The following is a 27385-nucleotide window of genomic DNA, read 5'->3' as shown; positions in this document are numbered from 1 at the left end:
CAAGGTAAACTTATGCAGACAGACCACACAGCTAGATAAGGGTAGATCACGACACAGAGACAGAGAAACACAGGGCACAGAGGGAGCAATCAGGGAATGAGTAACAGGAGGGAAACACAGCTGGGGCAAATCAGGGGCAAATCAGGCCTAATGAAACAGGGGAAGCAAAACCAGATACATTAACATAAGACATGGACCTTCAAAATAAAACAGGAAACAGACTGAACTTATAGACACAGACTCACAAGCAGGCACTGTAACAGAGATGTGGGAACAGGGCAGACACAGACACTGACTGGACACAGAATAGAGGGAGCATGGAAACCCACACCTGAGAACTACATAATCAAACATCAAGAAGAACTGGGGAAAAATTGGAAATGCAAAACAGAAACTAAAACCTTCACAAAAACAAACTAAGATAAGAACACCAATAAAAAAGGTACAAAACTGAAACCACTGGGTCAACGACCCAGGTACCCTAACAGTCACAGTGGTCCACTGTTAAATCAGTGCATTACTTTAATACCAATGAAGGCTTCTGCTCTCTCTAGTAAAATGCTATGGTCAGCGTTGTTTAATGTTGCACTCAGGTCTAGTAGGACAAACACAAAGACAAGTTCATTGTGAGAACCAATGAAAACTTAGTTTATCACTCCTCAGCAGTCTTGATAAGAACCGAGAATTATTAAATGAAAAAGATTAGAAATTTGTGTACATTTAGCTAAGATAGGACCAGGTAAGGGCTTTTTCAGTAAGAGTTTAATTTTACCAGCTTGAAAGCTTGTTAACAATGATCAAATTTAAAAAAAAAAAAACAAGTCAAGTTTTGAAGATGTGGATAAATTAATTAAGTCACTACTTAAAGCTAAAGGAATAAGAGGCTCAGAGCTCCCTGTGAGCTTTCATAACAATCGCACCTATAAGCTCCCCTTCAGTGCTGCTGTTAGGCTTACCCAGTTGTCAGTATTGAGAGCCTTCTTTTCTAGGCCTTTCTGCAGTTTTTCTCCAACGCCTCCTGGTTTCAGGAATTCTTGAACCAGCTGTTTTGTTCTCTTCAGCTCATCCACCTCCACAAAGGGCTCCAGGAGTATGAGGTAGCGCTCACAGGTATGCTGAAGTGTGGGCACTGGCTGAGTTGGCAGGGCTTGCTGGTAGGTCAGGCATCTGCCATTAACACAAGTCCTTGATACAGGCTTCATCAAATGGCAGGAACTGACTAAGGCACAGGGTTTCACCATGCCCATCTTTACCTGATAATTACAAGAACTACTGAGGTGAAGAACAACATGAGTAATAAGAGAACAGTCTGGCTGGTCAACAGCCAGTGAAACAATATATGGATTGAAATAAAACTAAGACTTAAAAAAAAAAAAAAAAAAAAAAAAGACAGTAAAATGAGCATTATGCTAGCATTAACTGAGAGTGCTGAGAAAGAAAGAAAAACTAACACTTTAAAGTTTTGTACTTTTCTGCATAAATGATCTAAAACATCATCTAACTTCCTTAATCTCCAAAGAGTAGATAAAGTATGATGAAACATGATTGATTATTCATTTGCTGAGGTACTGATACAATATTCATATCCAATGGGGAAAAGAGACCAGACTTTAAAGATTAGTCATTAATTTGAAGAAGAAATGATGAGTATAAATGTGTGCAAATGTTGGATACAAAGCACTTTGGTGTATATTTAAATTTAGAAAAAAAAAAAAGTACTGTTGGAATGGGTGCAAATGGGTGATGTTGTATAAAGCACTTTGAGTGCTGAAGTAGAACGGAAAAGTGCTATATAAGAATCAGTCCATTTACCATTTATAGCGATAAGGTTCTGGGTTTAAATCCAACATCTAGCTAGCGGCTTTCTGTGTGGAGTTAGCATGTTCTCCTCATGTCTGTGTGGGATTTCTTTGGGTACTGTGGCTTCCTCCCACATCCCAAAGACATGCAGTTGTTAGGGTTAGGTTAACTGGAGATTCTAAATTGGTCATAGGTTGGAATGGCTGTCAGTCTGTGACAGACTGGTGGCCTGTACCCATTTATTACTTATGCAGAAAAGTACAGCTGGGATTGTCTCCAGCTTTTGCGTACTTCAAATGAGCACTTTTATTATGATTTTAAATCTAATTATTCATCTGTAACCTGAGAGACAAAACGTATGAAAAAGATTCTGGTACAAATCAGACAATTTACTGATGGACCTCTGATATTAGTCACCCATATAGTAACAGACTCAAGAGTGGATCTGCCCTTTTTATTTAAGAATAATAATAAAAACTCTTTGCTAAGGTTTATGACCATTCATTATGTTTGTTTATCTAATATCAGCCTTTACTGATCGATGATGGCTTCCTCACAGCCAACGTTTCACATTTAACTAACCTTTCATTTTGGGTATTTCAGTATATTTTTGGAAGATGAGACATTTTAAATAAGGAATACAGATCAAAAATGTAAAATAAGGTGCTATGAACAGATCCAGATGTGATGAGCTGGGAAATGATGGGATGAAAGGGGGGGGGGGGGGGGACAAAACGCTTGGACACTGCTAGCACTGGAGCCTACACAAATGCAAAGCAGGAGATGAAGCATAGCTGAATATGTTTCCAAACCAACTTCATTCTAAGCCAAAGACTAGAAAATATGGTGAAGCATATCTTCCCTTTGGCTTCACCTGCATAAGTGCCGAGGTAGGTCTCCCCTGCAGAATTTGTTTTCCCTTCGTAGGGAGCAGCGCTGGGCTGTTTAAATCACGGACAAACAGTATCCCACATTCTTGATTTTTAGTTCACAAACACTTCTTGTAATGCCTAACTACTCCTGTCATTTTGGAGATACACATAGTATAGGGGAGACCGGGGATAGTTGTAACGTGGGTCAGTTGAAACACTTCCAATTTCTCCAATCAGGGCTAAGTTTCAAATGATGTGACTCATCCTATACATACCCAATTCAGTTCCGCTATTACATGTGAAAAATCAACACATTTTGTCAAACACAGACAATTTAACATGAAAAAAGTAATTTGTATGCCAAAAAGTAAGTTTTTCTACTTTATTTCAATTTGTAATAACATTATCTGCTTTGCAGTTAAACTCATCAAACTTAAATTATGTTATTTGTATGTCTATGGGGATATATTCTGTGTAGGTCTTTAGTGCTAATGTTTTAGCCGTTGGCTGTAATGTTAGCTAGTTCATGGCTATAGGAGTTCTGGGTCAGTTGTAACAGCAACAGTCTGGGTTAGTTGTAACAATAATGCAGATGTTGCAACTTACCACACTATTACTTTAACTTATATTAAACAAGTTGGGGCAACGACATCAGCAGAGAGAGGTTCACTGGTCGCATTTGTATATGCGGTTAATGCCATTGGCAACACAATTCCTCCACTGTTTGTGTTCCCACACATACATTATGCAGACCTCTGTGTCAGAGATGGACCAGTAGGAAGTACTGGTAGTGGAAATAAATCAGGATGGGTGCAAGAAACAGATTTCCTCATCTTTCTGAAGCACTTTGCAAACCACACCAAGGTAAGCCATGATAAAAAGTAATGGAATTGCGATGCTGGTGAACAACTACATTTTTTCAGCTTCATTGTTATTTTCAAAATTGGTGCAAGAGTTGTAGGTTATAATGCCCACTGAGCCAATGAGGCCAAACTCAAGGAAGACCAACCAAAATTAATGAAATATTCAGTTGCAGAAAATTCCATAACTTGTCTTTTTTGGGGGGTTGGAATATGTTGCAAAGCTAGATTTCTGCATTCTGTGTCTCTCTCTCTCACACACACACACACACACACACACACACACACACACACACACACACACGTTGAATAAACAAAGATTGCATGTTAATGTTTTGTTAGTACCCTTATTTCATTGTGTTACATTTCACCCCAGGATATGTTTACAACTAACCCAGACTATGGGGTTAATTGTAACATTTCACTCTTTGTGTTTGAGGCCATACCATGCAATGGGTAATTGTGCTGAACTATTTAATAGCAGAGACATGTAAATACTTTGCATTACATTTTGAATCCACTACCTTAAAAGAGCTCCAATTTACAGACAGAAATGTCAAAAATGTTACAACTATCCCCGGTCTCCCCCATGTAAGCGTGTAAAACCTGCAGATAGTCAGATTAACAGTATTTTGTCTCTATCTGCCATTCTGCAATTCATCTCATGTAAACAATAACGTGGCGCACAGCTGACATGAAAAAAGGCACATACCTTTGACGTTGCGTGACCAGCTCTGTATTCCTCGTCCACACGTAAACATAAAAAAGGAGTTTTTTAAAAAAGTCTCAGTTTTCGGTGATTCGAAACGCCGTTTACGTGTGGACGAAACAGCTGCGTTTTCAAAAATACCCGTGTAGGTGCAGACGCAGCGTAAAAGAGTTAGTTTATTTTCTTACTACCTGTAATTTATCGCAGATTACTTGTATTTGCTTAATTGTTTACTAAATGTTTGAGGTGTGAAATAAACCGCAATGGAGCAAAATATGGGTGTGTGTGGTTGGAGGATGTGTGCGTACGCGTGCACGCGGGGGGGGGGGCGCGAACATTTTTCTTGTAAAACAAAGGGGGGCCCAGCAAAAAAAAGTTTGGGAACCACGGAGTTAAATGAAAGGATATTTCTTACCACAGTTCTGGTGCAGAATCTCAGTATCATATTTCCACAGAATGACGCTGGACGGTATTCACCAGCGTAAAATAAGACGATGAGGTGTTCGCAAACGAAGAACTTTGCTCCCAACACTCACACGAATGCTTTACCTAAATAAACAGGACAAATACGAGTGTGACAGGTTCTCCGGATTTAATGTTTTTTTGTTTTGTTTTTTTAATGCAAGTTTCTAATGTTACTCAGATACATAAAGCAATGCTATATTCAGATTTAGCATGCCCCATCTGGTGGTGGACAAGCTTCAAAATTCTTCAATTCTTGAAGAGACTGTTCCCTTACTTGCGTGCATCTGAGAATCTATCAGTTTGTTACCGACATGGGTGGGGATGATGTCATATTGTACTGCCCCGTGGGTGAAACAGCAAGTGTTTAAACAGAAGAACAGGTACAGCCAAAATTAAATTAATATATAGTTGTTGGTTTTGTTTTGTTTTTTTAACTTACTTTAAGACGCCTTGCAGTACAAGCCAAGAGAGAAGAGCAGGGACTTAAATAGTCAGAGTTAAACAGGCCCTAGAACTAATGGCTCTTCTTAGCGATGTTCCACCAATAGGAATTTTCCACTTGTGGGGTTTACACCAATAGCAAACTTCCACGAGCTGGTTAAGTTAACTCAGTAAGGTAACCCACATGAAATGGATGGTTTTAGCAGCATCTGGCCTATCTAAGAGGGGCGTTTCATGGATCATGTGACTTTTATTCCACACTAAATGATCCCTATGAATGACACCTATTCTCGTCACAGACATTATGACATGATGATAAAATTGTATAGGATCTATAAAGAACATAAAAAAGATAACTGGAAAATGCAACACTGTTGCCAAAAGGGCACAGTCAATAATGCAGAAAATCATTAATCTGGTTATTTAGCGCAAATAGCATTAAAATCAACATTTTCATTTAAGTTAATGATTTTATCTCTCAGTTTGCTCTCGGTGTTGCTGTTTATTTAAATTGGATCCATTTGCAGTGGATTAAAACTTACTCCCCTACAGCCTAATAAAGGAGACATGGAAATCACTTTGGTTGTCAACAGATCAAAGTGAATCAATAATTTTATTCTTTAAAAAGGAATTCTTGGTGTGCGTTCTGTGATGGTATGCCTTGCTTATATAAACTGTAATCCCCAGCAGAGAATCTCTAATATGTTTGAAACATTACCAATGCTCATCAGGGAAACAACCAGTTCAGATGCTACTAAAAATCTTCAGATCCTTAGTCTCCCTGCAGAGGTCTGAGAGATTTTCCTGAAATGGTGATGCTGTTTTCTGGAGAATTGATTGGTCAGTATGCAGATTTCTTTCTGCTGATTAAGCTACAGGCTAGGCTCCACTGACAATTAGTTTTCCAGAAAATAGTGTCGCCATTCCTAGAAAATCTCTCAGAGCAGGTTAGGTTCGTAGAATAATTTACCATGGGGATTTATGCTGATTTACCCAAGCTGCAACTTTTACTGAAGCCTTCTTTCCCTGCATGTTCCACATATAAAAACAACTATAAAAGATTATTAGAAGCAAATGGATTATTCAGGGTTAACAATGACTCGACTCTTTTGTACTGTTAAAGAGGAAGGGATGAGGGAGCGGGTCACTTGAGGCAGGCCCTGCAGGCTCTTATCTAGAAAACAGAGTAAATATAGACACAGCTCATCTGATGTTTATTGAAGATCTAAAAGATACGCTTTTGAGGGAAAGAAAAAACACTTTGCAGAACTGCAAGGCCAAAATCCCTGAACAGGGTTACTTCTGTCATGTGAGATGCACTTGTGTCTTTATGGTCACGCATCCTGCTCAGACAAGTCTTATGCCAATTGAAAGTGATGGTAAGACTAGAAACAGTAAAACTAGTATTGCCATCAGACTTTTTCATGTTTTAGCACCAAAGTTATAATAATTGGGGAACTCAAACTACTTTTTACATGCTTGGTTTGCCAGACGTGCAGAAAACCTGCAAGAGATTACAAGTGACACACTGGAGAATGTACCTGACAATATCCTAATTTGACAAAAACTTTAACATGAACTTACATTTTTTGCTTTGAGCTGATTTTTCACTGCCTGTTTTCTAAATGCAAATAAGGATAGCTCATCCAATCAACATGATTTATAGAAAATTCAAATAAAAGCTATTTAGTGCTTAAACTCAGATGAACCAATATGGCAGAATGGAGACCCAGGAATGACACGAATTAGGATAGGATCCCCCACATTCTAGATGCTGGCATTGGTGAAAATGAAGATGGAGGATGGGTGTAGCTTACCAATGAAGCTCCGATTACCAATGTAGTGTAACTGAATTCAGATAATGTAAAGATAACCTGGATACGCTGAACTTGCTTTATTGAATAGGGCTCTGATTGTCTACTCCACCTTAATTGCTTCCATCAGAGTTCCCACCTGTGTCTCAGAAAACCATAACTAAACCCAAGCTGTGACAGCAGACGGTTCAGTGCTTAATCAGCAGAAGATTTACTCGGGTAACAATAAACAGTAGATGGCAGCAATATACCATTGATGCATCTAGTCAATCTACCCCAAAGAAGTAGAAGAAGATAGATTGTTCTGTTTGGTTGGTCTTTATATTTCAATCAACTTCACCATTACCTTCATCTTTTGCTAAACCAGGAAGAGCTGTAGCTGCTGACAGGTAACTCCAAAGGCAAAAAAGGCAAAACTATTAGCAAACTGTGCACCAAATTTAAACATAAACACACAACAGAATAATTTACCAATTTATTGGTGACTGTAAGTTAAAAGTGGTAATGATGTTATTTTAATACTATCAAAAATATATTAATTATTATTAACTATTAAACCATTCTATTTGCTTTATTAACTGCTGCAGAGAAAAAGAAAGGCTTTCATGTCCCTTTTTATCTGGTTTACTTAAGTTAATTGTCTTGTTGGGGGAGGGGAGCATTTATCATTTCCTTTAACCAGAGGATTTTCTTTTTCAAATATTTTCTCAACAGCACTGTGACCTGACAGTTAAACGGGTTTAACAATTAACTCCAAGTGTGGAAGTTTACTGAAAGAAAAATGTTGAGAATTCTGAACAGAATTATAGTAAGTAACACGCTCTCAGTTAACTTAGCCTTTTGTTAATGTAATAGTGTAAATCATTTCCCTGGCTCTTTTTTTTATTGTATCATTATTAATGATCTTATTTTTATTTCGCTCACAGAATTTAATGTAGTAACTAAAACATTTTTGCATCTGTCAGGTGAATGTTGGAATGATGAATTCTTATGGCTTGGTGAAATCCTGTCGGCTGGTAAATTCTGCATCGGACACTCTGATGGGTGGCAGGTATCTGAACCATCAGAAAGGACTGCCCCGTCTGCCTGTGCCCCCTCTGCGGGAGACCTGTGAACGCTATCTGAGTTGTCTGGAGCCCCTTGTAACAGAGGATGAGCTGAAGCACATAAAACGGCTGATGAAGGAGTTCCTCAAAGAAGGAGGTGATGGAGAGAAACTGCAGAGAAGCCTGGAGAGGAAAGCGTGCACTACTGACAACTGGGTGAGTGCAAAACATGGATTAAATGTCCTTAACTGTCCATGTTAGTGGTCGGACAGGAGAGCTGATAGGTGCAGTTTAGGAGGGACTGTGGTGAGAAATCATGGGCAGCATAATGGTTTTTGTCCTGATGTGTCTCCATTCACAGCTTTTTCAGAAACATTGTCAGTGGCTTATTGTTGGGTTGTTTTATTATAAGTTGGAGCTGGTGATCCTGAATCCTCCCTTAGGAAACAATAGGTCTAGGCTGCCATAATTCATTGTGTATTTCTCCTTTCGTCGCCTTTTTCAATCACGTATTTATATACGGCAGCACGGTGGCACGGTGGTTAGCACTGTTGCCGCACAGCAAGAAGGTCCTGAGTTCAATTCCAACATCAGGCCGGGGTCTTTCTGTGTGGAGTTTGCATGTTCTCCCCGTGTTTGCGTGGGTTCCCTCCGGGTACTCCGGCTTCCTCCCACCGTCCAAAGACATGCAGCTTGTGGGGATAGGTTAATTGGATAATCCAAATTGTCACTAGGTGTGAATGTGCGAGTGAATGTGAGCGCGAATGGTTGTCTGTCCCTGTGTGTTGGCCCTGCGACAGACTGGCGACCTGTCCAGGGTGTACCCCGCCTCTCGCCCTATGACAGTTGGGATAGGCTCCAGTGCCCCCCGCGACCCTGAACAGGATAAGCGGAAGCGAATGGATGGATTGATGGATGGCATTTATATACTTCTCTGCATTTAATTATTTGTTATTATTAATCTCTGGCTCTCTTCCACATCATGTCTTTTTCCTGTCTATCTCCAACCAGTTGCAGCAGATAGTCAGCCCTCCCTGAGCCTGGTTCTGCTGGAGTTTTCTTCCTGTTAAAAGGGAGTTTTTCCTTCCCATTGTTCCCAAGACGTTTGCTCATAGGGGGTCATATGTTTGTTTTCTTTGTATTATAATTTTTTTTTTTTTACAATATAAAACACCTTGAGCCATTTGTTGTTGGGATCTGGCACTGTATAAATAAAATTGAATTGAACTACTAAACATTAAAAGTAATCAAAGACTTTTCAGACAGACTGTTTATGCGTTTTCTTTTTGCAGCTTGCAGATTATGGGATACAGATTAATTATTTGGACTCGAGGGAATCTTTGCTGATTTCTAACGGTGGATTTGTTCTTCCCAAAATGGACTTCACTGATAAACAGGGACAAATAAGGTAAGCACATGTGCACACACATCAAACAAATGACATGGAAGGACTTAAGGTCTGTTTTAGTTAGCTGAGCATCTGACTTTATGGACATCAGAAAAGGAAAATATACTACCATGCATTTGTAATTTTGTACATTAGAAAATACAAAGATGTGCACTGGCCCACTGTCTTATCCAACTTGCTCAGCTTGGACCTGCACTTGGACCCTACTATTGCAGGATTTTTTTTTAAATGTAAACACAGACCCAGCAAGTGGTTTTGTTGTTGTTGTTTTTTTTTAAATCTTCCAAAAGATTAAACTAAGTAAACATGTGGCAATATCCCATCCAATAGGCTAACAGTGAGTTAACTAGCTTAGGGGAAATATTCTGTGTTTTTTAATGTATATGTGGAGATGAGAAAAGTCCTACAATGATGATCAGCTTGATGACATTCAGCTGGTTTTAGGGGTTATCATCGTAGAAGGTGGTTCTCTTCTAACTGTCCTTCAACCAGTACAACTAATACTCCAAAACTGCTTGCCATCACCTTTGTTCATTTGGGAAATCTTACTCAAATGAAGCAAACCTGCCAACGACTTTCCATATTCTATTTCAAGATGAACTACACCCTAAGAATTTACAACCTATCGGTACATTAACTCCAGCTTCAAAAATCCTAGCATGCTTCATCGTCAGAGCCTGTTCACACTCACAGAGTCCAACTATGTCACTTCCCCTCAGTTTTCCATCAAGTTCTTGTGTAATCCAGGATTTCTTCTGATCACTTCAGATCACTTCTCATTTATTCTGCATTTGTGCTGGTACATCAGTCACTCACCCCGACCACCGGATCGAGATTGTGGGTCGAACTTTAATTTTAGTGTCCCAGCTTTTTCTGAATTTGGTTTTGTGTATAACTTCAATAATTCATGCAGGATCAACTGCTCTGTGTGAAAATAGCTGAACATATTTTGTCCATGGGCAGTTACAGATAAATTGTACGGTATAAATTATAAGGATCTTTGGTTTTAGGAGTTTGACCCACATTAGGTATCTTGGCCACTTTGCTTTTAGTGAGTCATATTGCATTGAAAACTTTTATGTTGTATTGTTTTATAACTGTTTTTTCTGACCAGGTGTGCTGCCAAAGTGATAAAAGCTGTTCTGGACTTCAAGACAATGATTGAGGAGTGAGTACCATCAGATCACTTAAAACTTCTTGCAATCACAAACATGGCAAAGATGGTGTAGTGGACCATGGACACAATGTGAAACACTGAAAGATGCCTGGTTGGGGACCAGGGTTGTATTCCAGGAAGCATGTTTGACAAACTCTGGGTTTACTTTATAATAATGTAAAATAGTCAGTGAACTCTATGAACCAGAATATTTGAATAGAGGTTTTAAAGTTATTGCTTGTCTTGTCTTTTTTTTTTTTTTTTTTTTTTTTTTTAATTTAACCACGAATGTATGTTAGGACACACCCTCTTAATTTTGCAGTGAGACACTACCAGTACAATATATGCGAGGAGAGCCCCTCTGTATGATGCAATACTTCCGGGCACTGTCATCCTGCCGTGTCCCTGGACAGAAGACTGACTCATTGGTGTTCCATGCCAAGAACTCCAACCCCAGACACATTACAGTGGCACAAAACTCTCAGGTGAGGTGTCAAACATACACCTTTATTGAGGTGTTTGAGTTCAGGGCCCCATTATTTATCAAACTTGAATTCTACAAGTCCAGGTAAAAAAGCACCGGCTCAAGCACCAGCTTCTTCTAATAACTCTTGAAAAGTTATCACAGCACATACAGAAAAACAAATCAAACAAGGTTTCTCCCTACATTTACACTCATTTCATTGGCATCCTTGAAAAAGGATTTAAGGGACAAAGGACACTCTTTCGAGGATGCCATCTTCACATTTTGGACAGAGAAGACAGATGGTTTGAAAGAGGAGTGAAAGAAGCCATTTATGTCCACTGTGAAGGACCATCTTATGGCACCAACTGTCTGCCATCTATAATCCAGTGTTGAGATTCCTTCCCAGACTCCTTAACGCCCACTCACATCCCGGGCCATTTAAACTCAGGAAATCACATTATAGGGTGGGGCTAGGTTTCACAATGAGCTCAACTAAAACCATGCCTGATTGTGACCTACACCCGTTTTTACACCTGGGCTCGTGTGATTAAGTAGAGGATCATTAGGGGGTCCTTTTGTCCCTCTTGGGGTGGACCCTTGAACTGAAGAAGCTTCTCGGATGAGAGGTGAAACATCTTCAAGCAATTTAGAGAAGTCCAGACGCTCTTCTTTCTAAGAATCTTAGACCTCTAAGGCTTAATTTAAGGTGCTACTAAAATTGTCATACATTTCACAGGAATACTCATGTTTAATTTATTTGGAATAAGTTTTGATCTTCCAGTTCCTTTAACAATGGGCAGTAATGCCTGAATTACAAGTGGTCTCTTTCTCAGTGGTGAACTGTCAGTCCAGCATTGTTGTCTCTCTTTTCAGTTCTTTACAGTGGAGGTCTACCACAGTGATGGCACTCCGATCACTGCTGATCAGCTTTGTGTTCAGCTGGAGCGGATCTGTAATTCATCACTAGAGACCAACACAGAACATGTTGGTATTCTCACGACCCTGCACCGGGACACCTGGTACAAATACTATAACAAACTGGTCCAGGGTGAGCACAATTATACTTCCATAGACATGTAAAGAGGCTTACAGAAATTGTGTGTAATAAGTAAAAACAAGGATTTTAAGGGCAAAGATTCATTGTTAAGGGACACAGTAGATTATAATTAGTCATATGCAAAGTGTTAAGGTCACCTGTGTAACCCCACCTACCATTGGGACACAAATGTTAATACAAGAGCAATAAATTTAGGTCAGAATAATAAGTAATATCATAATCTAACCACCACCTATTTCCAGTTTGAATTCACTTTAGATGTATTCATTTATTTATTTAAAAATGTGTAAATGTAGACACTTTAAGCAATTTCAAGCTCAACCTGTGAAATGCTGTCATTTGTTATTTTACTGTAGAGCATGTGCAAGAGGGTGTAAGTATTGCAGTGTATTAAATGGAGGAGATGCAAGGGGATGGCCAGGGGCAGGAATGATTTTCTGAGTCGTTCAGTGGTGCTTTTTAGTAATCTTGGTCTCTCACTGAACATGCTCCTGTAACTAGCCAGCAGAGAGTAGGGTAGGGTGGGGGCCATTATGGCCAGCATTATCCTTATCTTAGATAACATCCACCTCTTAGACACCACCCTAAGGGAGTCCAGCTCCATCCCAGCAGCGTTACTGGCCTTGCGGAACAGTTTGAGTCTGTTGGCATCTGCAACCCTCTACCAGCTGCCCCAGCATGCAACAGCATAGACGATCACCCAGAAGAGTTGGCCTCATGGTATTGAATGCACTGGAAACATCGAAAAACATGACCCCACCATGCTTCCGGCTCATCCAAATGGGTGTAGACACAATTGAGCTGGTAGATGATGGCGTCCTCAGCTCTGAGGTGGGGCTGGTAAGCAAACTGAAGGGGATCCTGATTTGGCCAGACTAGAGGTCGGAGCTGGTCAAGGATGAGTCTTCCCAGGGTCTTCATGATGTGGGAGTTTCTCCTGTAATTGTCCTCAGCCTCTCTGATCTTGCCCTTCAATAATGCCTGAACCACTCTGAAGCCCTCTTCTTGTCCTTCAGGAGTGCTTTGATGTCCTTAGTTACCCACAGCTTGTTATTTGGGTAACAATGGACAGTCTGAGTTGGGACAGTGGAGTTGGTGCAGAAGGTTATGTAGTCGGTGATAGGATCAGTAAGTCCATTGATGCCCTCACTCTAAGAACCTTCCAGTTTGTCAATTCAAAACAACCCTGTTGTTCCGCTAAGGCCTCCGACCACCTCCTAATACTTGTAGTGGTCACAGGCTCCCTCCCCACAATAAGCACATAGCAGGGTGTGAGGTGAATCAGGTTATGATCTGACTTACCGAGTGGGGGGGAGGGAGAATGAACTGCATGCGTCCTTGACATTACTATGCAGTGCATCTAAAAGTCTCCCCATGCTGGTGTGACAGACCACATATTGTGTGAAAGTTGGCAGTGTAGTGTCCAAGGCGACATGGTTGAAATCACCCAAGATGGAAGTGAAAGCACTCGGGTGCTGAGTGTGTAACTGGGCTATAGCAGAGTGGATAATGTCACATGCAGCTGTGGGGTTAGTCGAGGGGGGAACGTAAACAGTCACCAAGCTCACATGGGAACATTTCCTGGGCAAATAATACAGCCCTAGTTCAACAGTGCACAGTTTGATGACAGGTGCCATGCCAACGGCATCAGGGCGATCAGCTGATCTCTGGAGTAAACAACCTGTGCGGTGTGTAGCGGCTCCTCCGCGCTGCCATTCCTCAAAAAAAGTAACTATTCCGTGGCAATAAACGGAACAAAAACTCTATCGATCCAAATGTTTTAAAAAGAGATATTAAAAAAAGGAGGAACACTCTTAAGTACTAAGGTCAAAGAAATAAGTAAGAAAAAAGCTAAAGTAAAAAGAAAAAGCAAGAGCAACTGAAACAGGCTGCATGCTGTTTGATGCATGTGCACATGCATTAATACTCCCATGGATGAATCGGAAAACAACTTGGAGTTAGATGTTTGGCATGCAGAATGGATCGAACGGCTAACCTTCAGATTAGAATATTACATTTTAGGTTTTCTAGAATATTAAACAATTGTGTTAAATTTAACACAATTGTTTAAATTTATCTTAACAGCATATTTGCTTTGTGTGTCTTTGTGCTTAATTTGTTCAGATCCCTCCAACAAAAAATCAGTTTCAGCCATTGAAAGGAGCATCTGTGTGCTGTGTTTGGACAAAGCCATGCCTCGGACATATGAGAAGTATAGCAGGTTTGAACCAGTGCAGGTTTTGCATGGAGGCGGCACCCAGTGGAACAGTGCTAACCGCTGGTTTGACAAATCGCTGCAGGTGAGAGAAGGAAAACCGAACCACTGATGTATCATTCAGGCAAGCTCTATTTTACCTTGCATAGAGATCAGATTCAAGTTGTGCGAAAAGTTAATGATAGAGTAGTTCTACTAATGCAAAAGAAAAGTGAAAACGGTCTGTCTCAGTGTGAGAATAGTAAAAAGGGTTAGTATGTTTAAATGCCAATGACCTTCTAGGTGCCTTTACCTTAGTTGTTGTTGTTGTAGTAGTGTTATTTTTACATTTTAAACCAGCACTTTAAAAGCCTATATTGATGGCCCAATTTACTAAAAAACTTCCCTATCATAGAAGCTCAGTAACAGAACCGCACATGAAGAAACTTAATTTGTGTGTCTTTCTTTCAGTTTATTGTTGGTGAAGATGGGACATGTGGGTTTACCATGTTGCATGCCATTATTGATGGCACACCATGTATGGCTCTATCAGATTATATCACATCTTCCATGTAAGTTTACATCCTCTAAAAAAACCACACTTCAGGAGCATGTCACGTTTTCTTTATAAATTTTAATTTCCGTTGTTTTTGCAAATGTAATTATGTCATCTTAAACATCATTAAGCAATTTTCTAGCACACCTAACAGTGACTGTCACTTCGTCTGTCACTAGATTTGATGTTCTGTTCTACTGTTTTTTTTGTTTGTTTTTGTTTTTGTTTTTTTAAATGTGTGGAGACAGGAAGAAACCACAGATGATGGAGTCTCCTGTGGCACTTTTGCCAATGCCTCAGAAACTACACTTTAACATCACACCTGACATTAAAACAGCCATTGAGGAGGCTAAACAGAGTGTTGACAAGTAAGCGCACATGCCTGTTTAAGCTCGGTCCTATTTCATGCAAGTCTGTCTCAGAAACACTAGGTTTGTAGTTTTGCACTACAGTTAAAGGGTTGGACAACTAAAACATTTTAATTTAAAACTCTGTAGTAATGTTTAAGTTTAGCTTTAACTGGGTGTGAACTCTCCTTTGTCAGTAACCATACAAGCTAGCATAAGAACAGCAGATATCATAGCAGAGGGAAGCAGCATGAAGGTGAGGTGTTGAGGGCATGTACCTAGGAGTCCATTTACTGTGGGAGAGTGGAAATCAGAAACTGTGAACTGATTCTCTTGAACGTGGCGTTAAGAAATGCCAGAGTTTGAAATTATTCTACAGTACTACATAACTCTTCCTGTTGTCCATACTGACAGTCACAGTTCATATGTATTTGGACAATGATTAAAGTTCAGACTTTCAGCTTCAATTCAAGGGATTTAACAACTATTTCATTGCAGTTTAGGAAATACATCTATTGCTGTACATAGTCCATATTCAGAGACGTCAAGCTGTAATTGGACGTCTCTTTGTTTGTTTTTTCTTCCCCTCTATATACAGTATACTTAGATGAAAATCATTTGACTGGCTGAAGTCCCGAATCCATGCACATCACCAACGGCTGCATTTGTTTGTTTGTTTTTCCCTTTGGTGTACTGAATATCTTTCTGCATTCAATTTTCTTTTCAGGAACTAAAAAGTATGTCTTTGTGGACTGTGATCAAATGACTGACTTGAGTATTGGAATATATTCAGCCAAATTCTTCAAAAACTGACTCAACACCACTTCGGTGCAAATAGAAAATAATCACAAGCATATTGCAAAAGGAGAGTTTCTCAGGGCAGAGTTTTGCATGGTACACTTAACAAATCATCCTGTTATTTCTGTCAGGAGTCACATCAATAAATAGTAATGCTGGTCAATCAAAAATGTAACTGGTCACTTAAAGCAATTTATTCAACTCCTACAACACAGTGGAGTTGTAGATGGAAGAATGGGGTGTACATCACCTACAATCAACAGTTGGGGGTTCCCAAACAGTTATCCCTTCCAAAACCAACATAAAGCTTCTGAAATGGCCCTCCCAATACCCCAACCCATTAACAGATTAAATCTTTTGTGTATTATGATTAAAAGCTGGGTCCGAGCCAAGAAACTAACCAGTTTTAAAGTAATTCTGCCAAGTAGTGGTCAAATATCCAGGCAGAATTATGCCAGAAACTTGTTGATGGCTACCAAGATATCTGTGGAGGTGTAACCTGCTAAGGGACATTCTGTGTGGATTAGAGGTATGCTTGTTTTTGTGTTTTCACAAGAATTGCATTATCAAGATGTCACAGTGGCAAAAGTGACCAGATGGTTTCACTGTGGGGATGGTGGTCAGATTGATAGTAGGGTTGTCAAACATAAGGGTTGAGGGCCTCCAATCCGGTCCAGTGGATGGCTTTTTAAGTTTTTGGACTTTTAAGAACATTTTCATAGGTTTAAAAACAAAGCCATTGATATTACATCAAACTAATTAAGTAATAAATAAACAATAAAATGGCAAAAGGATCATATTTCTTCTTCGCCTTTGCCTTCGCCGCATTAAGAACAAAGTGTGCTGTATGTGGCATGTGATGTAAAATGAGTTTGACATTCCTGTTTCTGGTTCACAAAGCCTTGTTTTTGCCGGTAACTAGTAAAAGAATCCAAAATTCTAGTAACAAGCAGTAAGAACACAAGGAAGAGCGACAGACGTAGTGAGAAGTAAGAGGAGAACTTAAATATAAACAAGTGTCATGAGAGCCAGCTGAACACACTGGGACAGTCAAACAAGAGAAGCAAAACAGGAAGTGGGTTACAATAACTGGAACGAGGAAACTCAGACAAAAATACATTTGGCACAGGAAAAGGAGAACTGAGAGAAATGCCATGAAAACTAATAAACTCTAATGTAAAAAGTACAAAATAAGCAATTAATAAATTAATTTTGAGTAATAAGCAGAATATTTTAAAGTGCAAAAACTGAATAACCTGGGTGTAAGGCACAGGACCATGATAGCAACAACCTGCCTGAATCATTAGGTAGGCTCATTTTAAAGCATGCCTATAGTGGGGAGCATTATTTGCAAAAGTCTCATTAAATCAGACTTTAGAAATGTATCAGGAAAACAGATTAAATGAGCTCCAGAGTTATTTTCTCAGAACTTAAATTAATCAGTTTGTTTCCGCAGACAGTGGATTATATACAGAAAACATGGAAGTTTAGAATACAGCTCCAAAGAAAGAGGGAACAGCCACATGGATCTGAAATGAAGAACACTAGCATAACTGTGTGACTGTTACACATATCTTCTATCTCCACCATCACAGGCATGCCCAAGACCTGGACCTCAGGGTTTTGGTATTCAATCACTTTGGGAAACAAATTCCAAAAGCACATCAAATAAGCCCAGATGCTTTTATACAGATGGCAATACAGCTGGCCTACTATAGGTGAGATACTAAAGGACTAAAAGCATGGTGTTTTTTTTTTTTTCTTTTTAAAGACAGTCTTGTTTCCATTAACAATGGTGATTTATGCAGTTTTAACATAGCTCTAAGGTGATGATTTCAACATTTCATATGCTGAGTTGACCACTTTTTTTTTTTTTTTTTTTCCCTTATCTTGGCAGGATCCACCAGCAGTGCTGTGCATCATATGAAGCAGCCTCCATGCGTTTGTTCAGGAAAGGACGGTTAGGTGTAATCCTTTCAACCTCCAGTGCCTCAGCTGCCTTTGTTAAGTCTTTTGATGATCCCAAAAAGCAGGTCAAATAGGAAGAATTCGACTCAATGTCAATATGCAACCGTGCAATATGTGTCAATTTTGCTAATTCTGCTAATGTGTCAATGATTCTGAATCTGAGCCCATCTCTAAAAGACTAATTTTCTTAGGTGGCCCATCTTCACAAGTCTGTCAAGGTGGGGACTGATCATTCAGCATTCTTCCAACTGTGGGCCACACCCTCTCTCTGTCACTCTTGGAGAGGCCTTTCAATTCCTTGAAACGAGCATCCAAAGCTGTTGCAATCTTGATTCATTCATCGTTGATATTGTTTTCTTAAGGGGAGGTTAGGTCTGCTTGGAATGCCGTTTTAAACCTAGCGACTCATCATCATCAGAGATTTCCATAACATGATGCAAGTGGAAGAGGGCAGGCAGTACCACTGAGAAGGAAACGTAGGATTCCCCACCGGGAATCTCAGTTACATACCTGTAGTGAAAACACACAGAAGGAAAGATGGAAGAAGAACAAAATGGTTCTTCTTCCATCTTTCAAATCAAGAAATTGATTTTGTTTAATCAATTTTATTTCAGCCTAAATGTTATATAGATTGCTGACTTCCAGGGCTCCAGAAGAGACTCCACCTTCTGCCGTTTGTCCCATTCTTTTGGCATCAGACTGACAAGTTTGTGGCTCTGTTGGTCTAAGGTCGCTTTAATTGCTGCTTGGTTGCGGTTTAGACGCTTGACCATTTCTAGTGTTGAATTCCAGCGTGTTGGCACGTCCTGGATCAATGGCTCCTTCCCCTGCCCCAGGGTTGTTTGCTGTGTTTCCAGCTCTGAGGCGTCGCTGGACTATGTTTGAAGCGGCCAACATTTTTTTTTTTTTTTTTTTTTTTCTAGCACTTGACACACCAAGACCCACAGTGATGCATCTCTGTAAGATGTGAGCCACACAAGGCATGTGCTCAAATGGCAAATGTTTAGCTGCAGGTGTCATGTTACGTGCACACTCAGTTTCTACAGTTGTGATTTTTTTTTTCTTTTTTTTTTTTTTTTCCCTTTTCAGTTTCACAGAGCCCATGCATTTTTGACATTGTGCCTCTTCTTGGAGCCTTGTTCAATTAATCTTGCAAAACCTTTGTAAAGCCTGTGTCCTCGACAATATTAATAGGTCTGCAGTTTGTTGCAATCCACTTGGGAATTGTGTTAGTCAGTTTGTCCAAGGTATACTTACTGAGGCCCTGACGTTCTTTGAGAGTGGTTTGTCGCAAGCCGGGTGAAGCGTTAACCAAAGTGCTAGCAGCATCTCCGACTAACGTATGCTTCGAGTTAATGTGATATTTTAAACCCCAAACTGTTTTCTACTTAAATCCTGTGGTTTTGTGTTGTGTCACTGCTTTGGGTGTCTAACACAACGTATTTGGTTAAAAGTATGGCTTATAACCTTGTCTTGTTTTTTCCAGAACTCAGAGAAACGTAATTTATTGGAAAATGCTATAAAAGTGCATATGTGGAACACCAACATGGTGAGTATCATTTCCATAACCGTTCAGTACATTAGTGTGACTACAATTTATAAACTGTAAATATGTTTGTGTTTTTGTTCCCTTTGTTTTTCTAAGTCAAAACTGACAGAGTCAAGTTTTTGAGAAACAGTTGAATCACTTAAAATACAACTGTAATGGAATAAAATGTCAAACACAGCTGGTCCATAGATAGTATTTGAAGTGAGGAGAGGATGACCTAAAGCACAAGGTTTGGGTTGTTCCTGGAAGTAGACAGACATTGTTCATGTTGTCTGTGTGTATTGGGTATAACGGTTTTGCTGTGCAGTCAAATCTATTTAAAGTAATTAATCTTAGGAAGAATAACATTTAGTTTTGCTAAACCTCATCCTTTAACAGAAAATTGTGCCCTGTGAAGAATAATACTACAGCAATACTACATCTGGTGATTATTGTTACAAATAAATTGACTCGTCTCCATCATGACAGGAAATTCGTGGCCGGACAACATTTGGACACTTCTTGGGCCTGAAAGTTCAAGCTATTGAGAACAATATCCCCATGCCAGACATCTACACAGATACCTCCCTTAATAAAGCCTTTAACTTTCTACTTTCTACAAGTCAGGTGAGGGCTGGGCCTGAAAATGTTTCATACTATAAGCCTACTGCAGTTCAAATAGAGATGATTAATTTTATTATTATTATTTTTTATCCAATACCTTTTTATATGCTCTAAAATTGATTATGACAAACGATCACCAGTAACTAATGATTACATTCTCACTTCTGTTATTCACAAGGTGGCGTTCAAGGCTGCCTGTCTGGGTTCTGCTGTTCCAGAAAAACTAAACTCATATGATTTTTGCTACAGTGTTACAAGTGACAATTTCACCTTTGTAGTGTCAGCCTGGAAAAGCTGCAAAGAAAATAATGTGGTACGACTGATACAAACCCTAGAAGATACACTGGTAGACATGAAGATGCTGCTGGAGGAAACTAAGCTAGAGCCAGATGGCTCTACCTAGATCTAGGTAAAGAAGCTATTTGATAGCAAAATTCAAAGCAATTGGTTGATTAATACGAGTCATTCAACTTTATTTTTCAACTGTATTTTATTTTTGTTTGTTTTAAAATAAAACATGTCATAAAAAGCTCTTATGTTATAGATCGTTAACTCATGATTCTTGTACATTTCAAATAAATTGCTTAATGACTGGACTATTTTAATTGACTGTTAATTTTTGACTATGATTTGAAACTAGTTCAGATTAAACATGCTAAGGAAATGCACCTTATTAAACAGTCAAATTAAAGAATATTATTATTTTGCTTATCTGGATTATACACTGTTAGATCTAGATCTGGACCAGGGTATCGCTGAACTCCATGACAGTCTGAGGTGCAACCTGATGGCGTCGGATGGACACAAGTCTCCTCTGGGCCCAGAGGAGTTCTATTAGATTTAGGTTCAGGCAAGCATGGGAGCCGGTCAGTGCTATCATTTCCTTCACCCTCCAGGAACTGCCTGCATATTCTCGCAACGAGACTGGTTATTGTAGTGCACCAGTGTAGGGTCTAACAGGGACTCCGAGGATTTCTTCCTGATACCTATTGAGAGTCAGGGTGCCATTGCCTAGCGTGTAGATGTCTGTGCATCAATGTTACAGGCAGCAAAACTTTCTTGATCACCTCTCCAGACCCTGTCACATCTGTCACATGTACAGAGATTGAACCTATTCTCATTTGTGAAAAGCACAGGGTGTTAGGGGTGGAGCTGCCAATTCTCATATGTCATTTTCTCATGGCAGATTCCAATCTGGCTCCATAGTGTTGAGAAGTGACACGGGGCTCAAGCCACCCTTTGAAGTCTATTTGTGATTGTTTGGTTCGAGACATTCACACCAGTTGCCTGATGGTGGTCATTTTGAAAGACACAAAGATACTGGTCTTGCAGTTGAGTTGAGGACCTTTTATAGCCCTGTCCAGCTCTCTCGAAGTCTCAAGAGTGCTGGACATAAAAACTTCAAACCTTCTGGCAATGGCATGTATTAATATGATTTTACAATCATAGAGCATTATGTCCTTCCACATCAGTGGTTTGTGCTATGGCTCGATAAATAAATTCCTAATTCTGAAACAGTTTTCGTGTGTCCAAATGGAATTAGTTCCTCACTACCATTCATACACATTCATACTCTGAACGCATCTGAGAGCAATTTGGGGTTAGGATCTTGCCCAAGGATACTTGGCATGCAGACTAGAGGAGCCAGGGATCGAACCGAACCACTAAGAATTTTTCAACATCAGGGCCCTATTTCAGGAAGCCGGTTTAGAAAACTCAGAGTGAAAAACGATACTCAGAGTTGAGTAACCCCGAACTGTCCAACTCGGAATATTCGGTTTCAGAAAGGCTGATAACAATTAGTTCAGTCAACGCGGAGTTGCTTTAACCCCAAGTTAAGCGCGCGCACGAGGATACATAAAGCCCTGATTAGTGGAGCACAGATTAAGCGAGTCACCATGGAGACGGAGGGAAAGAAGGCGCGGTCAATGTATTTTACAGCGTTTGAGGCCGAAATTCTGATGGCAGCATATGCCGATAACATGCAAATTTTGCGGAAAAAAAGTAACACAGCCTCAGCTGCAAAAGAAAGGGAGCATGCATGGCAAAACATAGCCGACAGAGTCAATGCGTGAGTGTTAATTTAAACATTGATCTAGGGATTTCCACCCATTTAACACGTTATTTTATTATATTTTATTTTATTTTTTATTTCATACATTTTATTTTGTGATGTGATGTGAGCGCAGGTGCAACCCAACAGGCCCCAAACGTTCCTGGCAGCAAGTACAAATGAAATATAAAAATATAGTCCAAACAGGTAAGGTGTAATTGTATTATGAGCCATAGTGCTTGGTCTGTTTGTCCGATGTAAATCAATTGCAGTTAGAGGCTACATTAATTTCCCCTCTGTAAGCACTTATTGAAATTATCTGAGCACATTACAAGTACATATTTGCTTACTCTGTATGCTCGAATGTGACCCGTTATAGCCAACAGAAAAAAAGCGGAGGCCCGAAAAACAGGTGGGGGTCCGCCACCACCACCACCACTCACAGAGGCTGAGCAGTTGGCTTCCACATTTGTGATAATGTTGGCAGCATCACATATGATCTTCACAGTGCAGAGAACACAATTAGCATCCATTACTATAATGAAATAATTTGAAATGCTACAGGGAACTATGTACCTGTACATTAATGCTGTGGAAAGACTTCCTGTTCACATAGTCTCCTTCATTTACTGAAGGAGCAATGATTGGAATGTGAGTGCCATCTATACAGCCAATCACGCCTGGGAACCGTGAAAATAAATGTAAAATGTAAGTAGTAGTTCAAGTATCACCACATCATGAATTAAATTTTGTTCATCCTGATACCTGCAATTTTGTGGCATCCCTCTTTGATAAATCTTGTGGGTCTATGACCGGGGAACACCACAAACGAGTACACGAGACGTTTCAGTGCAACTAACATTCCTGACTGCCCGACAGACGGTAGCCTTGGAAACGTGCTCAGCGTCACCAATATTATACAGAAAGCTCCTGTTTGCAAAAAACCGAAGTGCAATACAAATAATATGTACAGAACTGAGAGAATGTCAGCGATGTGTCACATGAGCAATATTAGGCCTGAGGATGTTATTCAAATAAATTATAGATTGTGCTGAAAAACGGTAACGTTCACACAGAAAATCATCAGGAAATGATAAAATGTCCAAACGCGCTCTAATCACTCTCTCCCGGCGGAGAGCTCTGCGGAGAATTTGGGCTTCAACATCTACTGGCTCTTCAAGGAAGGAGCACGCCATGTCTGACACTTCCTAAAGTCAGGTTTCTGACAAAGAGGCGGAGAAAGTTAGGGTTAGTTGAAGTAAACCTGCTAGGGGGCAGGTTAGCTTCACGGAGTGTGTCGTCATAGTAACTCACTCAGAATTAATCTAAACTCGCTTTGTGAAACCGAAAACCCAGAGTTTTCGTTAACTCAGGGTATACTTACTCAGAGTTTGCACTAAACCGGCTTCCTGAAATAGGGCCCAGTCGGTCACAGTGACTGTTCGATCTGTTGGTGGTACGTGTCTGTCCTTCCATGCTGGCTCCTGTTCTTGCTCCTGTTCTTTCTCGGGGTTCTAGTTCCTGAGGTATTCACTAATGTTTTGAAGGAAGGCTCAAGAGATTGGAGATTGTTACCATCATGGGCTCATATGGTCAGGATGAGAATGAACAGTCAGCAATCACTTGCAGGTTTCTCGTTTTATTGAACATTCAGTATTAAAAGGAAAAACACACATAGACTACTAACTCTGAAAGGAAATGAAGTGTGATTTTCTGGTTGAAACCGTCCATGGAGCTTTATTGTGTTGACGTCAGTGGCTCCTTTGGCCAGCTTATTATTCCGGCAGAGCATCTGTTGATTGGCAGAGTGTAGCTGTTGCCCAGATCTTGTCCTTCCCATTCAGCTGACTCCTCAGAACTTGCCTTATTTGGTGGTTGTGGTTTTCCTAGCAGCTACTTCATGGTTCCCATTTGTGTGGTAAATCCCACACTTGATGGTGACTTGTCCATCTGGCTTGAAGTTGGCTGTTTACCATCTCTCCCTGTTCCTCACACCACGGTATTCACCACTCATCCAACGTGTGAAACCTGCTGTGAGGACAATTAAAGTGTGGCCAGAGGGGACAGACGCAGTGCTCCAGGACAGATTTAAAAACACAGACTGGAATATGTTCACCCACACAGACCTGGACCAGTACGCCTCATCTGTACTGGATTACATCTCCAAAACCACAGACAGTGTCACCACCCAGAAACGGATCACCATGTACCCCAACCAGAAGCCTTGGATGAACCGGGATGTTCGTCTCCTCCTGAAGGCCCGCAACACTGCCTTTAGGTCAGGAGATGCACACGCCTACAGTACAGCCAGGGCTAATCTAAAGAAGGGCATCAAAAAAGCCAAACACCATTACAAAAAGAAGGTAGAAGAACACTTCTCCAACTCCAACCCCCGACGCATGTGGCAAGGACTCCAGACCATCACAGACTACAGGACCACCAAACCCTCCCCCGCATCCTCTGATGTCTCCTTCCTCAACGAGCTCAACAACTTTTATGCTCGTTTTGAGCGAGGGAACCCCACAACCACAACCAAAGCAGACATGACGCCAGACCACCAACCTATGACTCTCTCCCCCACCGATGTAGGAGCGGTGCTGAGCAGGATCAATGTCCACAAGGCTGCAGGCCCTGATGGCATCCCCGGGCGTGTTCTCAGAGCGTGTTCTGGGGAGCTTGCAGGAGTGCTCACAGACATATTCAATCTGTCCTTGGCCCACGCTGTGGTACCGGCCTGCTTCAAATCCACCTCCATCGTCCCGATACCCAAAAACTCCAACCCATCTTGCCTCAATGATTACCGCCCAGTAGCACTCACCCCCATCATCACTAAGTGCTTAGAGCGACTGGTCCTAGCACACTTCAAATCCTGTCTCCCCCCCACCCTGGACCCCCACCAATTCGCATACCGCCGGAACAGGAGCACAGAGGATGCAGTCTCCATCGCAATGCACTCTGTCCTCTCACACCTGGACAACAACAACACCTACGCCAGAATGCTGTTTATAGACTTCAGTTCAGCATTCAATACAATCCACCCCTCACAACTCATCAGGAAACTGACAGACCTGGGTATCAGTTCCCTCATCTGCAAATGGTTACTGGACTTCCTGACCAACCGCCCCCAACATGTCCGGCTGGATAACCGCTGCTCATCTACCATCACAATGAACACCGGTGTACCACAAGGCTGTGTGATGAGCCCTTTCCTCTACTCCCTCTTCACCCACGACTGCAGACCTGCTGATGGTTCCAACACCATCATTAAGTTTGCAGATGACACCACGGTGATTGGCCTCATCAGTGACAACGATGAGGCCGCCTACAGGGAGGAGGTGGATCGTCTGGCTGAGTGGTGCGACAGAAACAACCTGCTGCTTAACACCGAGAAGACCAAGGAGCTCATCGTGGACTACAGGAGGAATGCTGACCCACATCCACCCATCCACATTAAGGGGATGGCTGTGGAGCGTGTGAGCAGCTTCAAGTTCCTGGGAGTCCACATCTCCGAGGATCTCACCTGGACGACTAACTGCTCCAAGCTGGTCAAGAAGGCTCACCAGCGCCTCTTCTTCTTGAGGACTCTGAGGAAGAACCACCTGTCCTCAGACATCCTGGTGAACTTCTATCGCTGCACCATCGAGAGCATCCTGACCAACTGTATAACAGTCTGGTACGGGAACTGCTCTGCCTCGGACCGGAAGGCGTTGCAGAGGGTCGTGAAAACTGCCCAGCGCATCGCCGGAGCACCACTTCCTGCCATAAAAGACATCTACAGGAAGCGGTGTCTGAAAAGGGCTGGGAAAATCATCAAAGACCCCAGTCACCCATCACATGGACTCTTCACCCTCCTGCCCTCTGGGAGGCGCCACAGGAGCCTCCGGACTAAGACCACCAGGTACCGGAACAGCTTCTTCCCCACAGCTGTCAGACTCCTGAACTCTGCCTCCTGACATCTGACCCACGTTAAACTCATGGACTGAACATACACACACCCACAATGGACAACTGTACCCTCAAACACAATAATAACATGGACTGAACCACCACTCACAACCACTAGCACTTTATATAGCCTCTGTAGAAACTATCTACACCCTCACTTATCTTAACTGCACTACTGTATAGCTCTGTGTAAATAATCATTCTGTACATTCGATAATTTTTAATCCTACAACTGTTTACAACTTGCATAGTTCCCATTTCTGTATAGCTGTATATCCCAGATTCTGTAAAGTTATTTATTTCATATTCTGTATAGTTTTTCATATTTATATCCTGTTCATATCCTGTACATAGCTTGTACTCACTACAGCCTGTACATACTTATAGTTATAGAATATTCACAACATACTTCATACCGTGTACATTATAACATACCATAATAGACCCATTTCTGTAATATACTCACATATCTATATTATTGCTAATATATATTGTAATATATCTATATCACTAAAGCACTTCTGGATGGATGCAAACTGCATTTCGTTGCCCTGTACCTGTGCATGTGCAATGACAATAAAGTTGAATTCTATTCTATTCTATTATAATAATAATAATACATTTTATTTGAGGGCGCCTTTCAGAAACCCAAGGTCACCTTACAAAAAACACAATTAATAAAAGGAACAATAGTCATAAAATACATAAAATAAGTTAAAATTACAAAACAGAGCGTGACAACAGATAAAATCAGCATTAAAGCGAGTAAGCCAGTTTAAACAGATGTGTTTTGAGCTGTGTCTTAAATACGGAGAGGGAGTCAATATTTCTTAGTGCAGGAGGAAGAGAGTTCCAGAGCCGAGGAGCAGAGCGACTGAAAGCTCTGTTCCCCATAGTGATAAGGTGTGAGGACGGAACAGTAAGATGAATAGCAGATGATGATCTGAGAGTGCGGGAAACAGTGGTGATATGGAGCAGGTCACACAAATATGAAGGAGCAGATTTATGGATACACTTGTATGCAAGAAGTAAGATTTTAAAATTTATCCTGGCTTCTATGGGCAACCAGTGAAGCTGCTGAAGAACTGGGGTAATATGAGCACTTAACGGAGTGCAAGTTATGACCCGAGCTGCAGAATTTTGAAGAAGTTGGAGTTTATGAAGGGACCTTTTAGGGAGACCAAATAGGAGGGAATTACAGTAATCAATACGGGATGTAATAAGACTATGGACAAGGATGGCAGCAGCATGGGGAGTAAGGAAGGGACGGAGTCGGTG

General features: G+C 40.8%; 2 protein-coding genes across 6 annotated transcripts in view; one reads left to right on the top strand and one right to left on the bottom strand.

Moving 5' to 3' along the window:
* LOC113025274 (carnitine O-acetyltransferase-like) overlaps positions 1–7063 on the bottom strand; it is a 36799-nt gene extending 29736 nt beyond the window's left edge. For 2 of the 5 annotated variants that reach the window (XM_026172840.2, XM_026172842.2), the window contains exons 1-3: positions 5146–5283; positions 4657–4790; positions 957–1253 (exon numbers count right to left, since the gene is read on the bottom strand). In XM_026172840.2, coding sequence (XP_026028625.1) covers positions 957–1253; positions 4657–4686 — 327 coding nt within the window. In that variant the 5' untranslated portion in view covers positions 4687–4790; positions 5146–5283. Of the gene's footprint in view, positions 1–956; positions 1254–4656; positions 4814–4980; positions 5000–5145; positions 5284–6964 lie in introns of those variants that run through there. The other 3 variants (XM_026172841.2, XM_080303461.1, XM_080303460.1) reach the window with 3 other exon arrangements.
* Positions 7064–7210: 147 nt separating this feature from the next.
* LOC113025275 (carnitine O-acetyltransferase-like) lies at positions 7211–20705 on the top strand. Its single transcript, XM_026172844.2, has 15 exons — positions 7211–7350; positions 7676–7769; positions 7927–8223; positions 9300–9415; positions 10530–10583; positions 10894–11056; positions 11911–12085; positions 14219–14394; positions 14760–14860; positions 15093–15212; positions 17585–17707; positions 17887–18022; positions 19444–19506; positions 19975–20112; positions 20288–20705. Exons 2-15 carry the CDS (start codon positions 7743–7745, stop codon positions 20510–20512), a joined length of 1914 nt encoding a protein of 637 aa, XP_026028629.1. The 5' UTR covers positions 7211–7350; positions 7676–7742; the 3' UTR covers positions 20513–20705.
* The last annotated feature ends 6680 nt before the right edge of the window (positions 20706–27385 follow it).

This window comes from Astatotilapia calliptera, chromosome 7 (assembly GCF_964374335.1).
Source record: "Astatotilapia calliptera chromosome 7, fAstCal68.1, whole genome shotgun sequence".
NCBI lineage: Eukaryota > Metazoa > Chordata > Actinopteri > Cichliformes > Cichlidae > Astatotilapia > Astatotilapia calliptera.
This window is presented reverse-complemented; position numbering and strand designations above follow the sequence as displayed.